The sequence below is a fragment of the Rhea pennata genome, chromosome 25 (genome assembly GCF_028389875.1).
Source record: "Rhea pennata isolate bPtePen1 chromosome 25, bPtePen1.pri, whole genome shotgun sequence".
Classification (NCBI taxonomy): domain Eukaryota; kingdom Metazoa; phylum Chordata; class Aves; order Rheiformes; family Rheidae; genus Rhea; species Rhea pennata.
The window spans coordinates 1,766,249-1,781,551 of record NC_084687.1 but is presented as its reverse complement, the minus strand read 5'-3'; the positions used below and the strand labels follow the sequence as shown (position 1 = coordinate 1,781,551).

General features: G+C 44.2%; 1 protein-coding gene across 6 annotated transcripts in view; it reads left to right on the top strand.

The window, feature by feature from the left end:
- The window catches only part of PPP1R12B (protein phosphatase 1 regulatory subunit 12B), a 126,451-nt gene that overhangs the window by 91,466 nt on the left and 19,682 nt on the right, over positions 1-15,303 (top strand). Inside the window, exon 20 of one of the 6 annotated variants that reach the window (XM_062595201.1) lies at positions 6,649-6,891. The exons of 4 other annotated variants lie outside the window; for them this stretch is intronic. In XM_062595201.1, the coding sequence (XP_062451185.1) occupies positions 6,649-6,738 (90 nt within the window). In that variant the 3' untranslated portion in view covers positions 6,739-6,891. Of the gene's footprint in view, positions 1-2,725; positions 3,411-6,648; positions 6,892-15,303 lie in introns of those variants that run through there. One more of the 6 variants, XM_062595204.1, reaches the window with a different exon arrangement.

The window sequence follows — 15,303 nt, the reverse complement described above, 5'->3', positions numbered from 1 at the left end:
CCTCCTCTCAAATTGATTTAAAAAATACAGTCTAATCGAGTACAAACACAGATATTCTTACCAAGTTTGTTTATGCATCCAGTTCTTGACTCTGCCTGAAATTTCTAGGAAGGGAGAGGGCAACCATTTTGCAGGAAAATAGATTATTTTTGAAGAGTGATCATAGAGCAATAGTCTTGATTAAGTATAGAACATATTTGCGCTACTGTCTTCAAGGATGAGAAGAAACTTCAAGATGATGTTGCCAGCAAATACATTGTAGCATGAAGTTACAGACTCTACAGAATGTCATGGTGGTGGGGTTGGCATTCAGTGTTTGTGGAAACTCTCAGGAAGAGATTTATTTGCATGTCTTCCTGGTAGCTGTATAAATATTCCTAAGCAGAACAAGCACCTCTACATCCAGAGCACAGAACAGGGTGTTGTTAACTTAGGAATGTTCTTAAGAGACAGAAACAGTCAGATCTAAACCATGACCTTGAATACACAAGCATCAGGATGTGAAGACAGCAGAACTGCAAAGGAAGAGTCAGGTTTCATACTTACACAGGGGAAGACTTGAAAGGAAACTGTACAAGATGGCAGGGAGAAATTCATAAATTAGGCACTTCTATTGAAATAGTGATGAAACCTGGCATATTTTGCCATATTGCATCTCATCCTGCTCACTTTCTTCTGGCTAATAGCTATGCTAATTTTCATGCTAGCCCTTCTCTTTAAAATGAGTTATTTCCACCAAGATGCATTCTGTCAATGTGTGAGGCATCTGCACTGGATGACTAATTAACTTTTAATTAGTAGGAAATAGAGAGCTAGTTTTTGGTTTGGTTTGAGGCTCAAGCTGTGAGTTCTGTACTTTAATATTGATTTCAGAGCTCACCCCACCTCAGTAGAAACACGACTATGGAGGGATGCCACAATTGTTGGTCTAGGACCAGCCTGGAAAGAAAGCAAAAAAAAAAAAAAAAAAAAAAAAAAAAACTTGCAATTTAGAATTATTTAACTCCACCTCTGTGACTAAGCTGGGCTTTGTCAGACTTGTTATTGTGCCACTCTAGTGCTCTGGTTGCCCTGCAGGTTAGCCCAGTTTCAATTACGTGCAGTGGTATGATACTCCAGAAGCTAGGACTAGTGTGAAAGGCTAACATATGTATGCATGTTCTATAAATATGCATTTTAAAAATGTCTAAATTGCTTTGTTGCTGCTGCATGACAGAGTCAAATTCCACACAGTCGTGAGAGGAGGAGAATGGGGATGATGAGTGCAGCAGATAGAAGCTCGAAAGATCAAGATCCTGCTGGGGTCTCCTTGAGCAGCAGGGTGCCTGTCGTTAGCTTCTTATGTGCCTCGACTTAATTTCCACACCTGTAAAAGGGAATGCAAAAATAGTACTAAGCAAAATTAGACCTCTCCAAACTTTTCTGACCTGCACTCAATGAATGATGAGTGCCATCCTTTCTCTTGATGGGGTATCAAGTAGAAACTGGATCTTAAAGGTTCATAATCCCACAGCTGCGTTTCCCTCCCTCCGTGGTCACACAGCAATGCTGCATCGCTTCTGAGTTGTAAAAGTACTGCAAAGGGGGGGGAAATTAAATCAGCCACTATTCTAGGCCCTATTCCACAACTATGTGTTTTAAGTAAAATTACCGTGTGATTGCCTGGCAGTAGGCTACAAAGGGGCAATATTACAGATCAACAGAGACATGTAAGCGTAGCAATATTTACATTTATACGCATAGAATCAGTAGCTGATTCTAGTTCAGATGTTGAGGGGTCTGGATCGATACAAATCCTTCGGCACTGTCAGCCCTAGCAGTGTGGTGCCATTTCGTTAACGCTGGCTTACTGGAGCTGGTCCAGCACGGACACCTGAGCTGAGGCCTTTCCAACAAAGAACAAAGTATTTTGCAACCTTCCGGCTGCCGCGATCGACTCTCAGATTGTACTTAGTGTATGAGGGCTCTTAAATCAGTACACCCAGCGTGCGTTTCAGGGCACGTTTCCCCAGCATTTATCAAATGAAGGTGCTGTGCGTCTTGTTCGGTTTGGATGTGAGCACCGTCTGCTCTGCCCATCAAGTGGACAATCTTGCCGCGGTTAAGGTTGCAAAGAGCTGCTTTCCAGCGGGCTAGGCTGTACAGCAGCAGTACAGCTCAGCAAAGAGCTAGCTGGGAGTTGCCTGAAAGAGGTGCATGCTCTCCCCACCCTTTCTCCTCTCCTCCAAGCTCAGGTCCCCTCCTCCTCGATCCCCAAAGCGCCTTTGAACGAGCGCGCGTTACTCAAGCGAAGCGTCTCCTTCTCACGGCTCTGAGCTGCCTTATGAGCAAACAACGCGACGTGATCCCGTTGTGCCGCGTGGGAACGAGGACTCCCTTTCCCGGCGCGAACCACTCCGCGTCCTTTCGGATATCACCTTTGGCCGTGGCTGCAAAACGCGCGCTCAGGCTGGTGGCTGGGGTCTCAGCTTTGCGAAGCGTTGCCCCCAGCCTCCAGCTTTTTACCCTGCGAGGCCTCAGGAGCTTGTAAGATTTTTATGTTTCTTTTTATTTTTTCCCCCTTTTTTCCTACAAGTGGCAGCCCAAATCCCGAGTTGAAAGTGAATCTTTGCTGCTGGCCTGCCGCCAGCATTCCTCGCTGCGCGCGTAAGGAGTTGGAATGTCAGAAAGCGGCGGAGGGGAGGGAAGAGCGAAGCGCGCGCGTGTGTGTAAAGGCGTCTGGAAGGAGGAGGACGGAACAAAACACAACTTCAGCTGGCCTGCCCCTTTCCCAACCAGTGTTTCTTCCTGATTTATACTCTTGCTTTTCGCTTAAGTCGTACAGCCCGGCGCAGCCACAACGGAGAGCTCGCAGCAGAGCTCGGGAGTCAGCCGGGTTTTCCCGCTGGCTAGATAAACCCAGCCGTTTCTCTGGCTTTTGAGACTGGAGCCGTCACCTCCTGCGACACCGGGAGGGAAAATCCATCGGGAGCGTTGGGGTTCTGCTGCAGCAGGGCTCTGGATGAGAGGAAATGTCCCATTGCGGAAAACTCAGGAGCTGGCTTGGCTTCTGAGGGTGCCACGGCGCAACGCGACACCCTGTGCTGGAGTGCAGCTGGACCTCTTCAGCTTGGACGAGAAACTTTGCGGAGCCTTAGCTCTCCCTGCAGCAGGTTAATGCCTAAAATTATACACCCTAAACAGCAGGGTTTAATTACCAGAGCTGGGAAGAGTTTAATTGGTTTGTTCTGACCTTGGAAGAAGGACCTGCCCAGCGACGGGAAAGCGAGACTTGCTGCTTCTCAAAAAGATACCCAGCTTGAGAGGCCATGTCGTCCTTGTACACCAGGAGTAAGGAATACACCCGGAGCAGGAAGTCTCAGTCAGATTCTCCCCCATCCTCTCCTTCCCCGATTGCAAAGACACTCAGAGTAAGCAGCCTTTTCGTTTCTGTATTACACGAGACCTGCTCGGCGCTGGCTCTGAGCGGAGCTTGTTGCTGTTGGGTTGTTGTATTACCCTTGGAGACCCATCTCTGGGGTTTGCTTTGAAAAGAGGCCAGTTTGCATAAAACTTGGGAAGGTTCCCCTGTGGCAATAGGTCTTAGCAAAACCGTGAGTTCGCAGAGGCCTTGTGCTGTGATTATTTGCATTAGTGGTTATAGGGAGTTGTTGTAATAGGAGTTTCCTTCCCTGCCCTGCTGTCGCAGTAGGCAGAAACATCACTCACGCAGTGTGTTATTGCTAGGAGAAAACCTCCCGGATGGAAATGAGGCAAAACCTGACCAGCTTGTTAAACTGCACTCTTTCCAAAAGCATTTTGATATTGCTGTGAAACCTAGGTTTGCTACCCAGCGGGGCCTTTAGCCTCGGGGTTGTGCTGAACTGTGCTACGTTTTAATAATTTCAACTGCAGAAAATGAAGAAAACAACCTGTAACAGCAGACACTGCCAAGTCAAGGTAGTGGTCCTCCCCAGACTGCGGAGATGGTGTCCTAAGCTACTGAGATGTTTTAAAGCTGGAACATTTTGTAACAGGATTGTTAATAGCCTTTCACGTGATGCCAAAGCTATCGTGAACTTCTCCAAAGTCCGTGTCATTATACAGGCAGTCTCTTCTTAGTCAAGAAAAGTTATCATGCCATCGTCAAAGCCTGGAGGAATTAGTTGGAAAAAAGGCTGGCTAATTTTAGATGCAGACATTACATTAATTTGAGCGCTGTATTTGCTCAAATCAGATGTGCACTGTCTGCTCATTTAGTCTCAAATTGCTGTCTGTTTAAAAACAAAAAAAAAAAGAGAGAAAAGAAAAGCACAACCCTGAATATGTAAAAGGGTGTTTAACCCCTGCTTTTTTGTTAATGGAAACAGTCCCTGACCCCAGGAAACTTTAGCCTAGCAGTCTGCTGCTGTTTGTCCCTGGGCTGTTGACCGTCTAACCCAGGACGGGTGGGAGCCTGTGTTTTCTTCCAGTTTGCAAGTGGGATGTCTCTTGGGAGTTTTTAGATAATCCAGAGCTATCCCTCGCCTGCTAAAATGGTCTTTTTTCAGTAGTTTTTACAGTTGTGCTTACCGTTCCGTGGTAAATCACTGATCTACTGATCACCAGCTTAGCTGTAGGTGGGGAACCCTTCAAATAAGTTCTTAGAGAATAAAACTGAGAATGTTTAAATTTCTCAAGTGTTTTAAAAACAGTCATGTTCTGCATGCACTGACTGACTCATTTTCCCCTCTGTATACGTTAGGCATATAAACAAGTGACGAATGTTTTGCCGGAGCTGTGACTAGTGGCATTAACTTGCCCGTCGTGTAGCTTTGCAGGCTCCCTGGATGCAAGCTAGTAGGACCTCCTCACTTTCTCAGCCGGTACCAGTGATGAGTCTGAGTGCTCTTGCAGGACCTAGCAAATGCCGAAGGAAGTGGTGGGAGCTCCTAGGTGTGCCAAATGCAGCAGCTAGGGATGGAAGATTCCCAAGTGAAAATGCAGAAGCCTGGCAAAGGGCTTTTCTCAGTCTCTCGTGGCCTTGCAATGGTGATGAAAGGAAACACCTGAGGGTGAAAATCTTGATTCTCTTCATGGTAGCGATGCTGGCCCCAGCCCCAGAGTACTGCTGTGGAAGGGTCCAGGCAGCACGGTTGCTCAGAAGTCAGTGTAGGAAATGGTTGTCCCATCAGGGTTATGGAAAGAGCCAATGCCATAAAAGGCTGATTTAGGAAGGATTGGGGCTAGAACAAGGTGTCTAAGTTGATTCATCTTCCAGAAGAGTGTAATTCTCCTGTGACCAAAAGAAGTAATAAAGTGTGGTTTCCTATCGATTTGTGGCCTGTAGGTAGTGGGGAGGTGTCTGTGCGTGTATTTCCCCATGTCCACAATAATGGCAGCCCTTGCAGCAAAGTACCGCTAGCCCCCAGCTTTAATAAATCATGTAGGAATGCAATATCTTTGATTCTTTTCTCTTTCAGTCCAGTTAGATTGATACCAACTGACCTAGGAACTTAAATTTCCTAGCTGGGCAGAGGGGAGAAAATGGATGGGCTGATAGAAAACCTGACACTCAAGGGTACGTGTACGTAAGCCTCTCGGAGAACCAGGCAAATTGGAGAAAATGTTAGCTATGAAGCTACCAGTGCCAAACAGCTGCATTCAAATGTCAGTTGTGAAGCGCTTTCCTACAGTGTTCCCTGCTGCACTTGCGCTGCTGATTATAGCATTCCTCCTGCCTTATGATAATATTGCATGCATTTTTTCCCCCTCATTTAACCGATGGGATATCCCTAACTGCGCAGCCAAGAAGCGTGAGCACTTTGCAATGAACTCTTACAAGTCATAAGAAAGGCAGTGTCCTCAAATACAGCGTGGCTGGATGGTGAGTAAAAGGCATGCAGAGGAAATTCTGATTAGAATCCAGTGTTTGGTTGGGTAGTACCACAGCCATGGTGCAAGGTCATCACTGACCTATTGCCCTTAAACCTCAGTAAGCTAAAATATCTCGTTTCTTGTGTTTAACCAAACGCTCAGGAATTCTGGTGACCAATGTAGAAATCGTCATGTAAATCCTGTTAAATCATCTAGGGTAAACATCGCTAGCTCCACCATTCCAGAAGCATCAGTTGCTTTAATGAAGATATTACTAGAAAATGAAAAAATAAAATCATTTGAAATGGTCTCAGAGCTTCCAATTAGTTGGGCAAAGCTTCCATTTCAGTGGTGGTGGTGGTTACCTTTTCAGCACAAGTTTTTTTTACCGTGGACTTTCAGCTAATGGTTTCTCTTCCTCCGACAAAATGCTAGTCATGGAGGGCAACTCCATGTTATGAAACATTTGAGCATCAGGCATAAGTAAGTAAATAGATGACAGGGTTGGAAGGACTAGGATGAAAGTGAGGACAGGTTGTTTTTTCTGTGGGGGGGGTGGTTTTTTTTTCTTTTTTTTTTTTTAAGACTGTTCATGCCAAGTCAGTTGTTTTTTCATAGCAAACTACGCTTTCATTTTTAGGCTCATCCCTCTGTTCCTCGGTACTTCATAACGCTTGCATTTCTCCGTGTGACCGCGGTTAGCTAGGAACATGAAAACCAGAGAAGATGAACCCTCACAAATTAGTGCACAGACTGTAAATGCAGCTTTTCCATTGTTTCCTAACTCTTTGTCAACCTTCCTTCCCATTACAGGGTGCTCCTTGGCCTGTCGTTCTGCAAAAAGAACATCAAAACCATAAAACCTCCCACTTTTTACATTTAATAGTGACTGTGTTTCATTGACTAGCTGTCGTCACTTGATGTTTCTTGCTCGCTTTGTGAGACACTGTGTAATTATTGCTCCTAGCCCTATTCACAATTTCAGTACGTGACTTTTTCCCTCTGATGGTAGATTAGCCCCTCATTAAGTTGCCTTGGGTGCTTAGGGCTTGAAGACCCCCAAGCAGATTTTTGGCAGTATGATCTCCGTAATAAAGCAGTGAGAATACTCCATCATCTGTACTGATTGATTTTAGTCTACCTTTCGTTCTGAGTATCTGCAGGAGTTGCGTGCTAAGTGGTGGATGTGAGGTAACAGCTACCACCTTGCAGGGGCCATATGTTTGCACTTAAGTCACTCAATAGTAACACTTGGGTGTAGAAAGCAAAGATTTCCAGATTGCTGTGTCTGGTAGCTTGTCTCCAAATCAAGCCTGCAGTTGTTCTAAACAGCAATTACCATGGCAGCAAATGTTTTTAATCTGTGCATGATAGCAATGTGGACAAGTACTTTTAGAATCCAAACCCAAACTTACAGGCGGAGGTTGGAGGGGGAAACTAATACACAAAATCATTAGCCACTTGAACTGTGGATGCTTCATATGTAAATAAACCCAGCATGGTTTGGATATTAAAATATAAATAATGGCCTAAAATCTTAGCAGTCTGGTAAGGTGGCCAAACCAGACTTCTGTTCAGTGACGGGGGTAGGCATAGGTAGAAGTGCTTGCTGGGATTACAGCCTCTGTAGAGGTTTGAATATGAATGTGTCTGACAGCCAGTTTTCACTCTTTGAGTGCTTTTGCCTCTGCAGCAATTTTAATCCTGTTTCAGATATTAATTCTCACATTAGGTAGAACTGTGTGAATCATTTGGCTGACTTTGCTGCTGCAAGAATGTTATAGAATAAAGAGTGTTTTGTAAATATTTCTCCAGGAAACTTTATCTTCCTGGTTTTCCAGTTAGTGGCTTGGACTTGTTCTAGCTGTGATAAAAATGGTGCTGCATAAATGGAAATAAGGTCAAATAAGTTGTCCCATGGCATTTTTATTTTTAGTTTCTGAATTGCTGACTAGTTAGAGTGTGTATGTGTGTGTGTGTCTATGTGTGTATGTATGCATATATATGCATGCCTGTGTGCATACGTATACATACAAACCCTCTCTCCCAATAACCAGTGTAAAATGTGGGATACTGAAACTTGAACTTTAGGATAATTGACCTTGGCCTGTGTTCTTCAGTATCCTATTTTGTTTATCACATCTGATCCTTGGTTATTTCTGAAGTGTCGTGTTCTTTGATGGATATCAGGAACAAATCATTCTGTATTTTGTTCTTTATTTTTTGAGTTGTCATCTCTAACTGCCAGTACTGGAAGGGTGTCATGATCTTCTAGCCTTCATAGATCTCCCCCAGCAGTTAGATGTTCTCTGCTGTGATCCAGCAGACAGACAACTCTCTTCTATCACTGACTACATCTATACACTTAAATAAAATGGGCCAGGGCATATTCTCGGACCTGAAGTGGCATGCCCCAGCTTGCCTCCCTGTGGCTAGGTTGTCTTACTCAACTCTCCTCCCTTCCAAGGAATAGAGCAAGCTAATCCAAGCACAAACCATACTAGAGAGTCCGTTAACAAAATAAACAGGCTAAATGGTCATGGCCCCAGTGCTTGATCTCATGCCCTGGCCCTGGCCGTATTTAATAAGGCGGATGAAACCCAGTTGTCCTTCCACATTACCAAAATAGCTGTTGATTTCTACCACTGCTGTGAAAGTGTGTGCGCTTCTGTGAATGAGGATTCATCAGGAGCATTCAGGCTGGAGAAACAAGATTCAGTTTCACATGTGGCTTCCAAGTCCTGGAGAGATCTAGCCTGCTTTATGACCTGGCTGTTTTTGGTATAGTGGTGATGGATCACAGAGAAAGAAACAGGCAATCTAATATTCTAACCTCATTTAAAAACTCCCCTTTTGACTCTTTACCACTTGGTCTGTGATAAGTGCCTTTGAAGAACCTGGTTAAGCAGTTTAGAAACGACTCGTGATCACTCTGCCTTTGTAACTGTTGCCTTTAGATGGGCAAGGAGGCCAGAGGTTCAGAGTATGTTTGAAAGCCAATGTGAGGTTGCACAAGGAATCAGATCAGGGAATCTGTCTGGATTATAAAAGAAGATGAAGAGAAAAGGAATAGAAGGGGACCTGTAATTTGGGTCAGTTCATAGTGCGGACACAAAACCAAGCTTGCTGGCACTACTGAGACGGGGAGGTGCTGTGGGTTGAGAATGAGTGGCCGAGGGAAGTGATAGGGAGAGTAGATCAAAACCCTGTAGGCAGGAAACCACCAAATGCTTCAAACTGCTAATTTGGAAACCAGTCTTTGCTTCAGTTTCGGAAACCACCTCCGGACCCATTATTCTTTTGTTCTTTATAAAAGGAGTACAGATCCGCAGAAAACAGGGCTGAGAGAGACACAGTCCATCCATTTCCCCAAGGCTCAAGCAGCTGTACCTGCGCTATTCCTCATAGCTGTGTCTTGTGCTTTGAGGCTTCAGGTAGTGGAGATGGTATCTAGTGTGCTGGAGCTGCAACTGGTGTTTCTTACCTTGGTCAAATAAAAACATATGGACTCACTTTGGGGGATTGTTACACTTCTACAGGGAACTGTAAATTGTGATCTGAAATGGCTGAGGTTACTGTCCATCTTGGAACAGAGGTCCTCAAATGATAAGTGAGATGCTACAGGTTCAAATCACTGACAGTTGATCTGGAGCTATTTTAGACTGGAACAAATGAGAAGGGATGGAGACTGTGTAACTGTCTTAACTCTGAAATCACAAGATGCTTAGCATGATATAGACAGTTCAGCATACTTAAAACAGCCCTAATCACTTTTCCATGCAAGCATTCCCAGTGACCGTAGCAGTTGTCACAAGAATGCTATGTGGTTGCTGGATGGAGGAGGTGTCCACCAGACTTCTTTAGAAAGGGCTTTGTGCTGAAAAGTTGGCAGACTGACTTTAGACAGCTTAAATTCTGGCTAGTCTCCAAATAGGTATTTAAATACCCGATGATAACACCTGGAAATGTCCCAGCAAAATGTTTGCAGGGGCAAGAGAGAAGTTGCCTGCAGACCTGTGGCATTCTCACAGTGCAGAAGTTTGGGAGTACAGATCTATTCTCATGTTGCCTGGCTGACTGGTTTTTATTTCCTCCTGTCTGGAGAGTTTTCTCCAAGATCACATCACTTCGCAAAATTAAATTTTTCACCAATAAAATTTGATCCCCTAAAAAAGAAGGCAAACTAAGACCAACAAAACTGGGTTTCTGAATTGTGGCCTTTATTAAATTAAAATACAATCCAGCCTAACATTCTACATGGAGAGTTTTATCCCCAAGAGATGGTGGTAATAAAGTGCAGCTGTTGCAAAGCCAAGGGGCCATAGGAGAGAGGTGCAGAGAACTGAGGCACAGGCTGGCAATAATGCAAACCATTGTAAAACTGCAAAATCTTTAGATGTGTTTGGGATTGCAGGAGGTGCGGTTGTCACTCCATTACAGCCTTATGTGTTTGTTTCTGATTAAATATGTGCTATCCTTATTGTAAACGATGTGATCTGCTTCAGCCAGTTGCCAAAGCTGCTATTCCTTCTTGGAGGATCTTTTAATATTATGCTTCAGTAATAGCAGATTGTATTAAGCAAAGTTTATTGATTTATAGTTTGTGCAAACGTATTCTGCACCAGGCTTTGGGGAGCTGGAGGTTAGATGGAGGTGGTTTGGCTGCACCGGATTATTAATCATATGAACAGGGTTTGTAATCCTTGCATTTGCACAAATGCAAACTTTACTTGGAAAATAGCGATATTTGTCATCTCAGCTGTAGCAAACGACAGCAGGGTGGTTTTCCTAGGGAGGCAGCAACCTCAAAAACCACTATGAATTTCTGAATTCAGAACAGATCTTCTAATCACATTTGCATCCGTTTGAAAGTCAGACTTTCCAGGCACCAAATAATTGAGCCCAAAAATATCTGGGTTGAAGAATGAGGGTAAAATACCTATCTGATTTGTATCCGATGGGGAGGATTCTTCCACCTGTCTGAGGACTTTGATGTATAGCAGGGGGCCTTCCTCGTCGCTCTTCCTCCTAGCTCAGCTCTTCCTGTACAGCTCCGGTAAGACTTTTAGCAGCAACCCACCAGGGAAGTTGTCTTTTTTTACAACCTCCATACATCAGCGTAGCCAACTTTGTAAACCTTTGGTGATGTGGGAGCAAGAACGCTGCATAACGATAGGAAAGGTTATTATTAAGGACTTCTTAGCAAGCAGCTTCCTGTTGTGTCAGTGGCGTTTTTTGTATATATGTGGGCGAGAACCAGCCCTAAAAGCAGCTGGCTTTATTTTATGTTTAATTTCTAAAACAAACAGGACTCACCAGGAGGATATTTGCCAAGAGAAGAACAGAATTTGAGAGGTTCCTAAAACTTCCGCTCTTGGTAGGAGTGAGAGGGAAGCATCTCGTTAAATGGTGGTTATTTAATCAGGAGTGTGATCAGGATCTCTGAAGCAAAACATATCAAAACAAATGCCTTAAGAACTATCGTAAAATGGTGCAGATTTTCCTGAGGCTGGCCAGTCAGAGATGAAGAAGCATAAAATGTTCCCAAAGCTGGGTTTTGTTTCTTTTTCTTTCTTTTTTTCTTTTTTTTTTTTTTTTTTTTTTTTTTTTGAAAAAAAATGTAAATAGACTTTTCCAGTCTTTCCTGGGTCAGATCCTAACCACAGAAAAATGCAACTGAAAGCAATTAGGCCGGTTTCTGACTTGTCAAGAGAAGTGGCTGATCCCCCTTTTGGCCCTGCCTTTCGGGGCTGTGTTTTCTCTTAACCCTTCCACGCAGGATTTGGTTTTAATTATACTTTACTGAACTTTTAATAGCCGTGAAAGCTTTTCAGTTTTGCAGGGAAGTCTCCTGCGTTCCATAATCCAAAAGCATTTCTAAAATCAAAACGGTAGGGTATTCCCAGCGCTTTACGCCGTCACGGCTCTCCAAAGGAAGAAAGCCGCTGCCGCCTAGCTCGGCCTTTTAACGGGAATGCTGAAGACGAGCGTAGTGAGCGTGCGAGGGCCAGAAGGAAGCGGCTTGCACAGGAGAAGGAGCAGGGTGAGTCTGGCATGCTGCTATTTGCCCCTTTCCTCTTTTTTTTTTCCCCCTGGCCCGTCTTGTATGTGCTGCTCTTTGCCGGCCCGTTCGCCCCAACCCCGCACGAGAGGGCTGCTGAATCCCTTGACTGTCCTCCACCAATGCTGTATGAGGCAGATGGGAGGAAAGGAGTTACGATCTCTCCGGTGACTGACTCGCTTTTGGGGGAACGTGTGGTCATGGACCTCTTGCAGAGGGAGGTGGTAAGAGCTAAGGATTATCAGGAACTTGAGAGCATGCCTCCAAGTGCTCTCCGCTTTTAGGATTTCCTTTAAAAGATATCCCCTTCCAGGACTCAGTGCTCTTTTTCAGGAATAGCAGGATAACGCTGGCTGCCAGGAAAGCGTGTTGCTGTCTGAACCAGGACAACCACTTCTAGCTCCTGACTTCTCCCTAGGGCCCTCCTTCCGCAATCTCCGCAATGGTGTGACCCCGTTTAGATTGCAGGAAGGGTAATTTCACAATCTGGTGGTACTGCGGCTCTTAACATTTCTTTTCAAACTATCCATCCTAAGGGATATAGGCTGGGTAAAACTGATGGTCTAATTCCCAGTGTGCCATATTAACAGCCAGAGGTGGAAAGAAAAACAACAACATTCTTACATTTGATACACCATACTTCCTGGCACCCCCTTTTTAACCGCAGTAGGTTGCACAGTATTTGTTCAAGAAAACCTAGGAAGAGAAACCCCTTTCTGGCACTAACGTAGAGGATGAGTGCGTGTTTGTGCTTTGGTAACCTCCACTTTTGCTTCCCTCCTTTCAAGATGTCAAGGAGGGAAAGTTTCGACCTTCACATTCTGACTTTGACTTCCAAGTTTCTAGTTGTACAGGGCTGGGATGACGTCTCAAAGCGGATGCCACTTTCTTCCTTATTTACATATACTGTGCAGTAAGACTGTTAACGCTTCAGGAGCTTAAATGTTGTATTTTTGTCATTTAGAAGTGGTTTGTTTTAAAAGAAAGACTAGTGGCTGGAGAAGAGATGGTTGCTGCAGGACTTGCACATCTCTGCGTCAGATATCTGTTGAATGGCACAACCTGACCCTGAGTTTGCAAATGCTCAATTACTATTTTAGATTATTTCCTCTGGCTTCAAAGTCTTTTTTTTTTTTTTTTTTTTTTTTTGCTAAGAATTGCTACTTTTCACATCACCTCTTTTAGATGGAGCCCTTTTTGAAGATGGAAAGTGGAACTTTTTTTTTTCTCTGCATTCAGTCATTTTTTCCTCCTCTCTTTTTTCTTTTTTTTTTCTGCATTTGGACATTTTTTTCCCTCCTATATCATTATTTTTTAAAAAGATGAACAGAATAAGCTGTTCCTTTAAACATCAGCCTGAACACTGGCCTTTGTGCAAAACTCAAGAAAATATTGAGCCAGAAATTGATTTAAAATAAATAAATCTCCCTTTCTTCCCTGAAGGTAGCAGCACATGGAAGAAGGATCTGCTGATGAAAACTGTTTTCCAACTTTCATTATAGCAGGGCTGTTTCCAACAGCCCCTGTAGCTCAGGCACTGCTTTCTAGATCTAGGCTTTATCCAGTTTCCCTCAAACTTAATCATCTTTGTATCAAAAATATCCCTGAAACGAAGCAACATAGAGAAAGACACCTGAAAATCGAATGGCAAGGGAAGGATACAGACTTTCCAAAGAGCTGCAAACATAAAGATTTCCTGTAAATCAGTGCTGTTCCTGTAAGACATTACATTAATGTTATGACACAGAGATTAGCTGCTGCATCTTTGGCCAGCTGCAAGAATGTTGCAGAAGAGACCGTGGAGAAAGGAGAGGAGGCCTAGACTTTCCACACTATGGCATAAGTGCATTTTTAAGATAGATCTAAGAGGGTTATTTGCTTTTCTTCCTTTCTCATGTCTAAGACAAGCCCAGGAATGCAGGAGGGTCCTGTAAGATCTTTTCCCTGCCACCGCTGTGAGACAACTTGTTTCCACCCAGCTCAGTTTAATTTCGGAACTTGTCAGTGCAAGATCTTGTGGGTACCTACAGGTTTAAATGAGTCCAAAGGGAGACAAATTTGTGGAAGGAGACTTCACTAAGCACTAAGCAAAAAAAATCCCATTTTTAGCTCAAAAAGTGTCTGAGATGCCGTGGGCTGGAAGGTGACAGAAGGTAGGAGGGAAAGTCATTACGCACTTGCTCTGCTCTGATGCTGGCAGCAGCAACAGCAATGGAGCTAGCTGGTCTTCTGGTCTAACCTAGTATCCCTCTTCTACCGAGAGGTAACTGCAGCCTAAATCAATACTACTCAGCATCTGTAACAGCAAGGTTTTCATATACGGTAAACCAGGCTCTTGGGTTTTTTCTTTTGTCGTTCCCAGCAGTTGTATTTAAAACAATTCCCTTCTTATCCTATCCTTCATTTGCACAAGCACACTCCTACTTATGGAAAAATTTTGTCTACTTGGGGGCAGGGTGGAAAAAAAATAGAAACGATTCTTCCGTCCTGCCAGTGCAAAGGCTCGCTCGGGGGCCTGCTCAAGTTCTGCTTTTATTGCTTGGTTTTCGTGTTGCCTTGTGCTGCTCTTTCGAAGAGGCCTGCCACGTGTTCACTTTTTCTCAGCGCAGTTACAGTGCATAAGTAAGTGTGTTTGTTGAAATAAATGTGAGCTTGATATAAAGTGGATTACTGACCCAGCTATTTATCATTGTAAGGAAAGCTGTCACTGCAAGGGATTAGTGCAGGGGTACACAAAGTGCACAAATAACTTTCACCAAAAACCTTGCTAATTGCTTCCTAATTCCCCTCTGCTGCTGAACAGAAGAAGTTGAGTCACTGGGCCAAAATTACAAGGGACCTGTCAGGCTTCTGGGCTGGGGTGAGGTTTTTTTAAGAGGCAAATGCAAGCGGCCATACTAACAAAAGATCATGAAGGCATCAGCCAACATGTTTGCAGCTAAAAATGGGAAGTCTTTCTAATGATATCATGGTGCGAGAGGCCCATCATGTGGAAAATGCTTCTCAGCCTACTCACTGGGAGCTTCTTACTGAGAGTGGCCCAAACCACAGACAAGTAGGCAGATGTCCGTGTGAGAGCAGCAGACAGCTGCTGGGCATTTGATCCCCTGAGAAGCTTTCTGGATCGTGTCCTAAATCACTTGTGTAAGTGCAATGGACTTAGTTATGATGGAAAGTTATCTACTGTCTCCCTTGGCTGGTTTCTCATCTGAGTGATGCAGAGAAAACTTGTTCTTTGATGGGTGGAGAGAGGGTCGGAGCAAAATACTGTGAGGGCTCTGCCTGCTGCCACAGTTCAAAACCCATACCAACATCAGGGCAGGCAACTGGAGCATTGGTGCTCATCCATACACCACTAGCTGGCACTCAGACCTACCTGGGATCCCTGGCTGAGGGTAGCCCAGCAG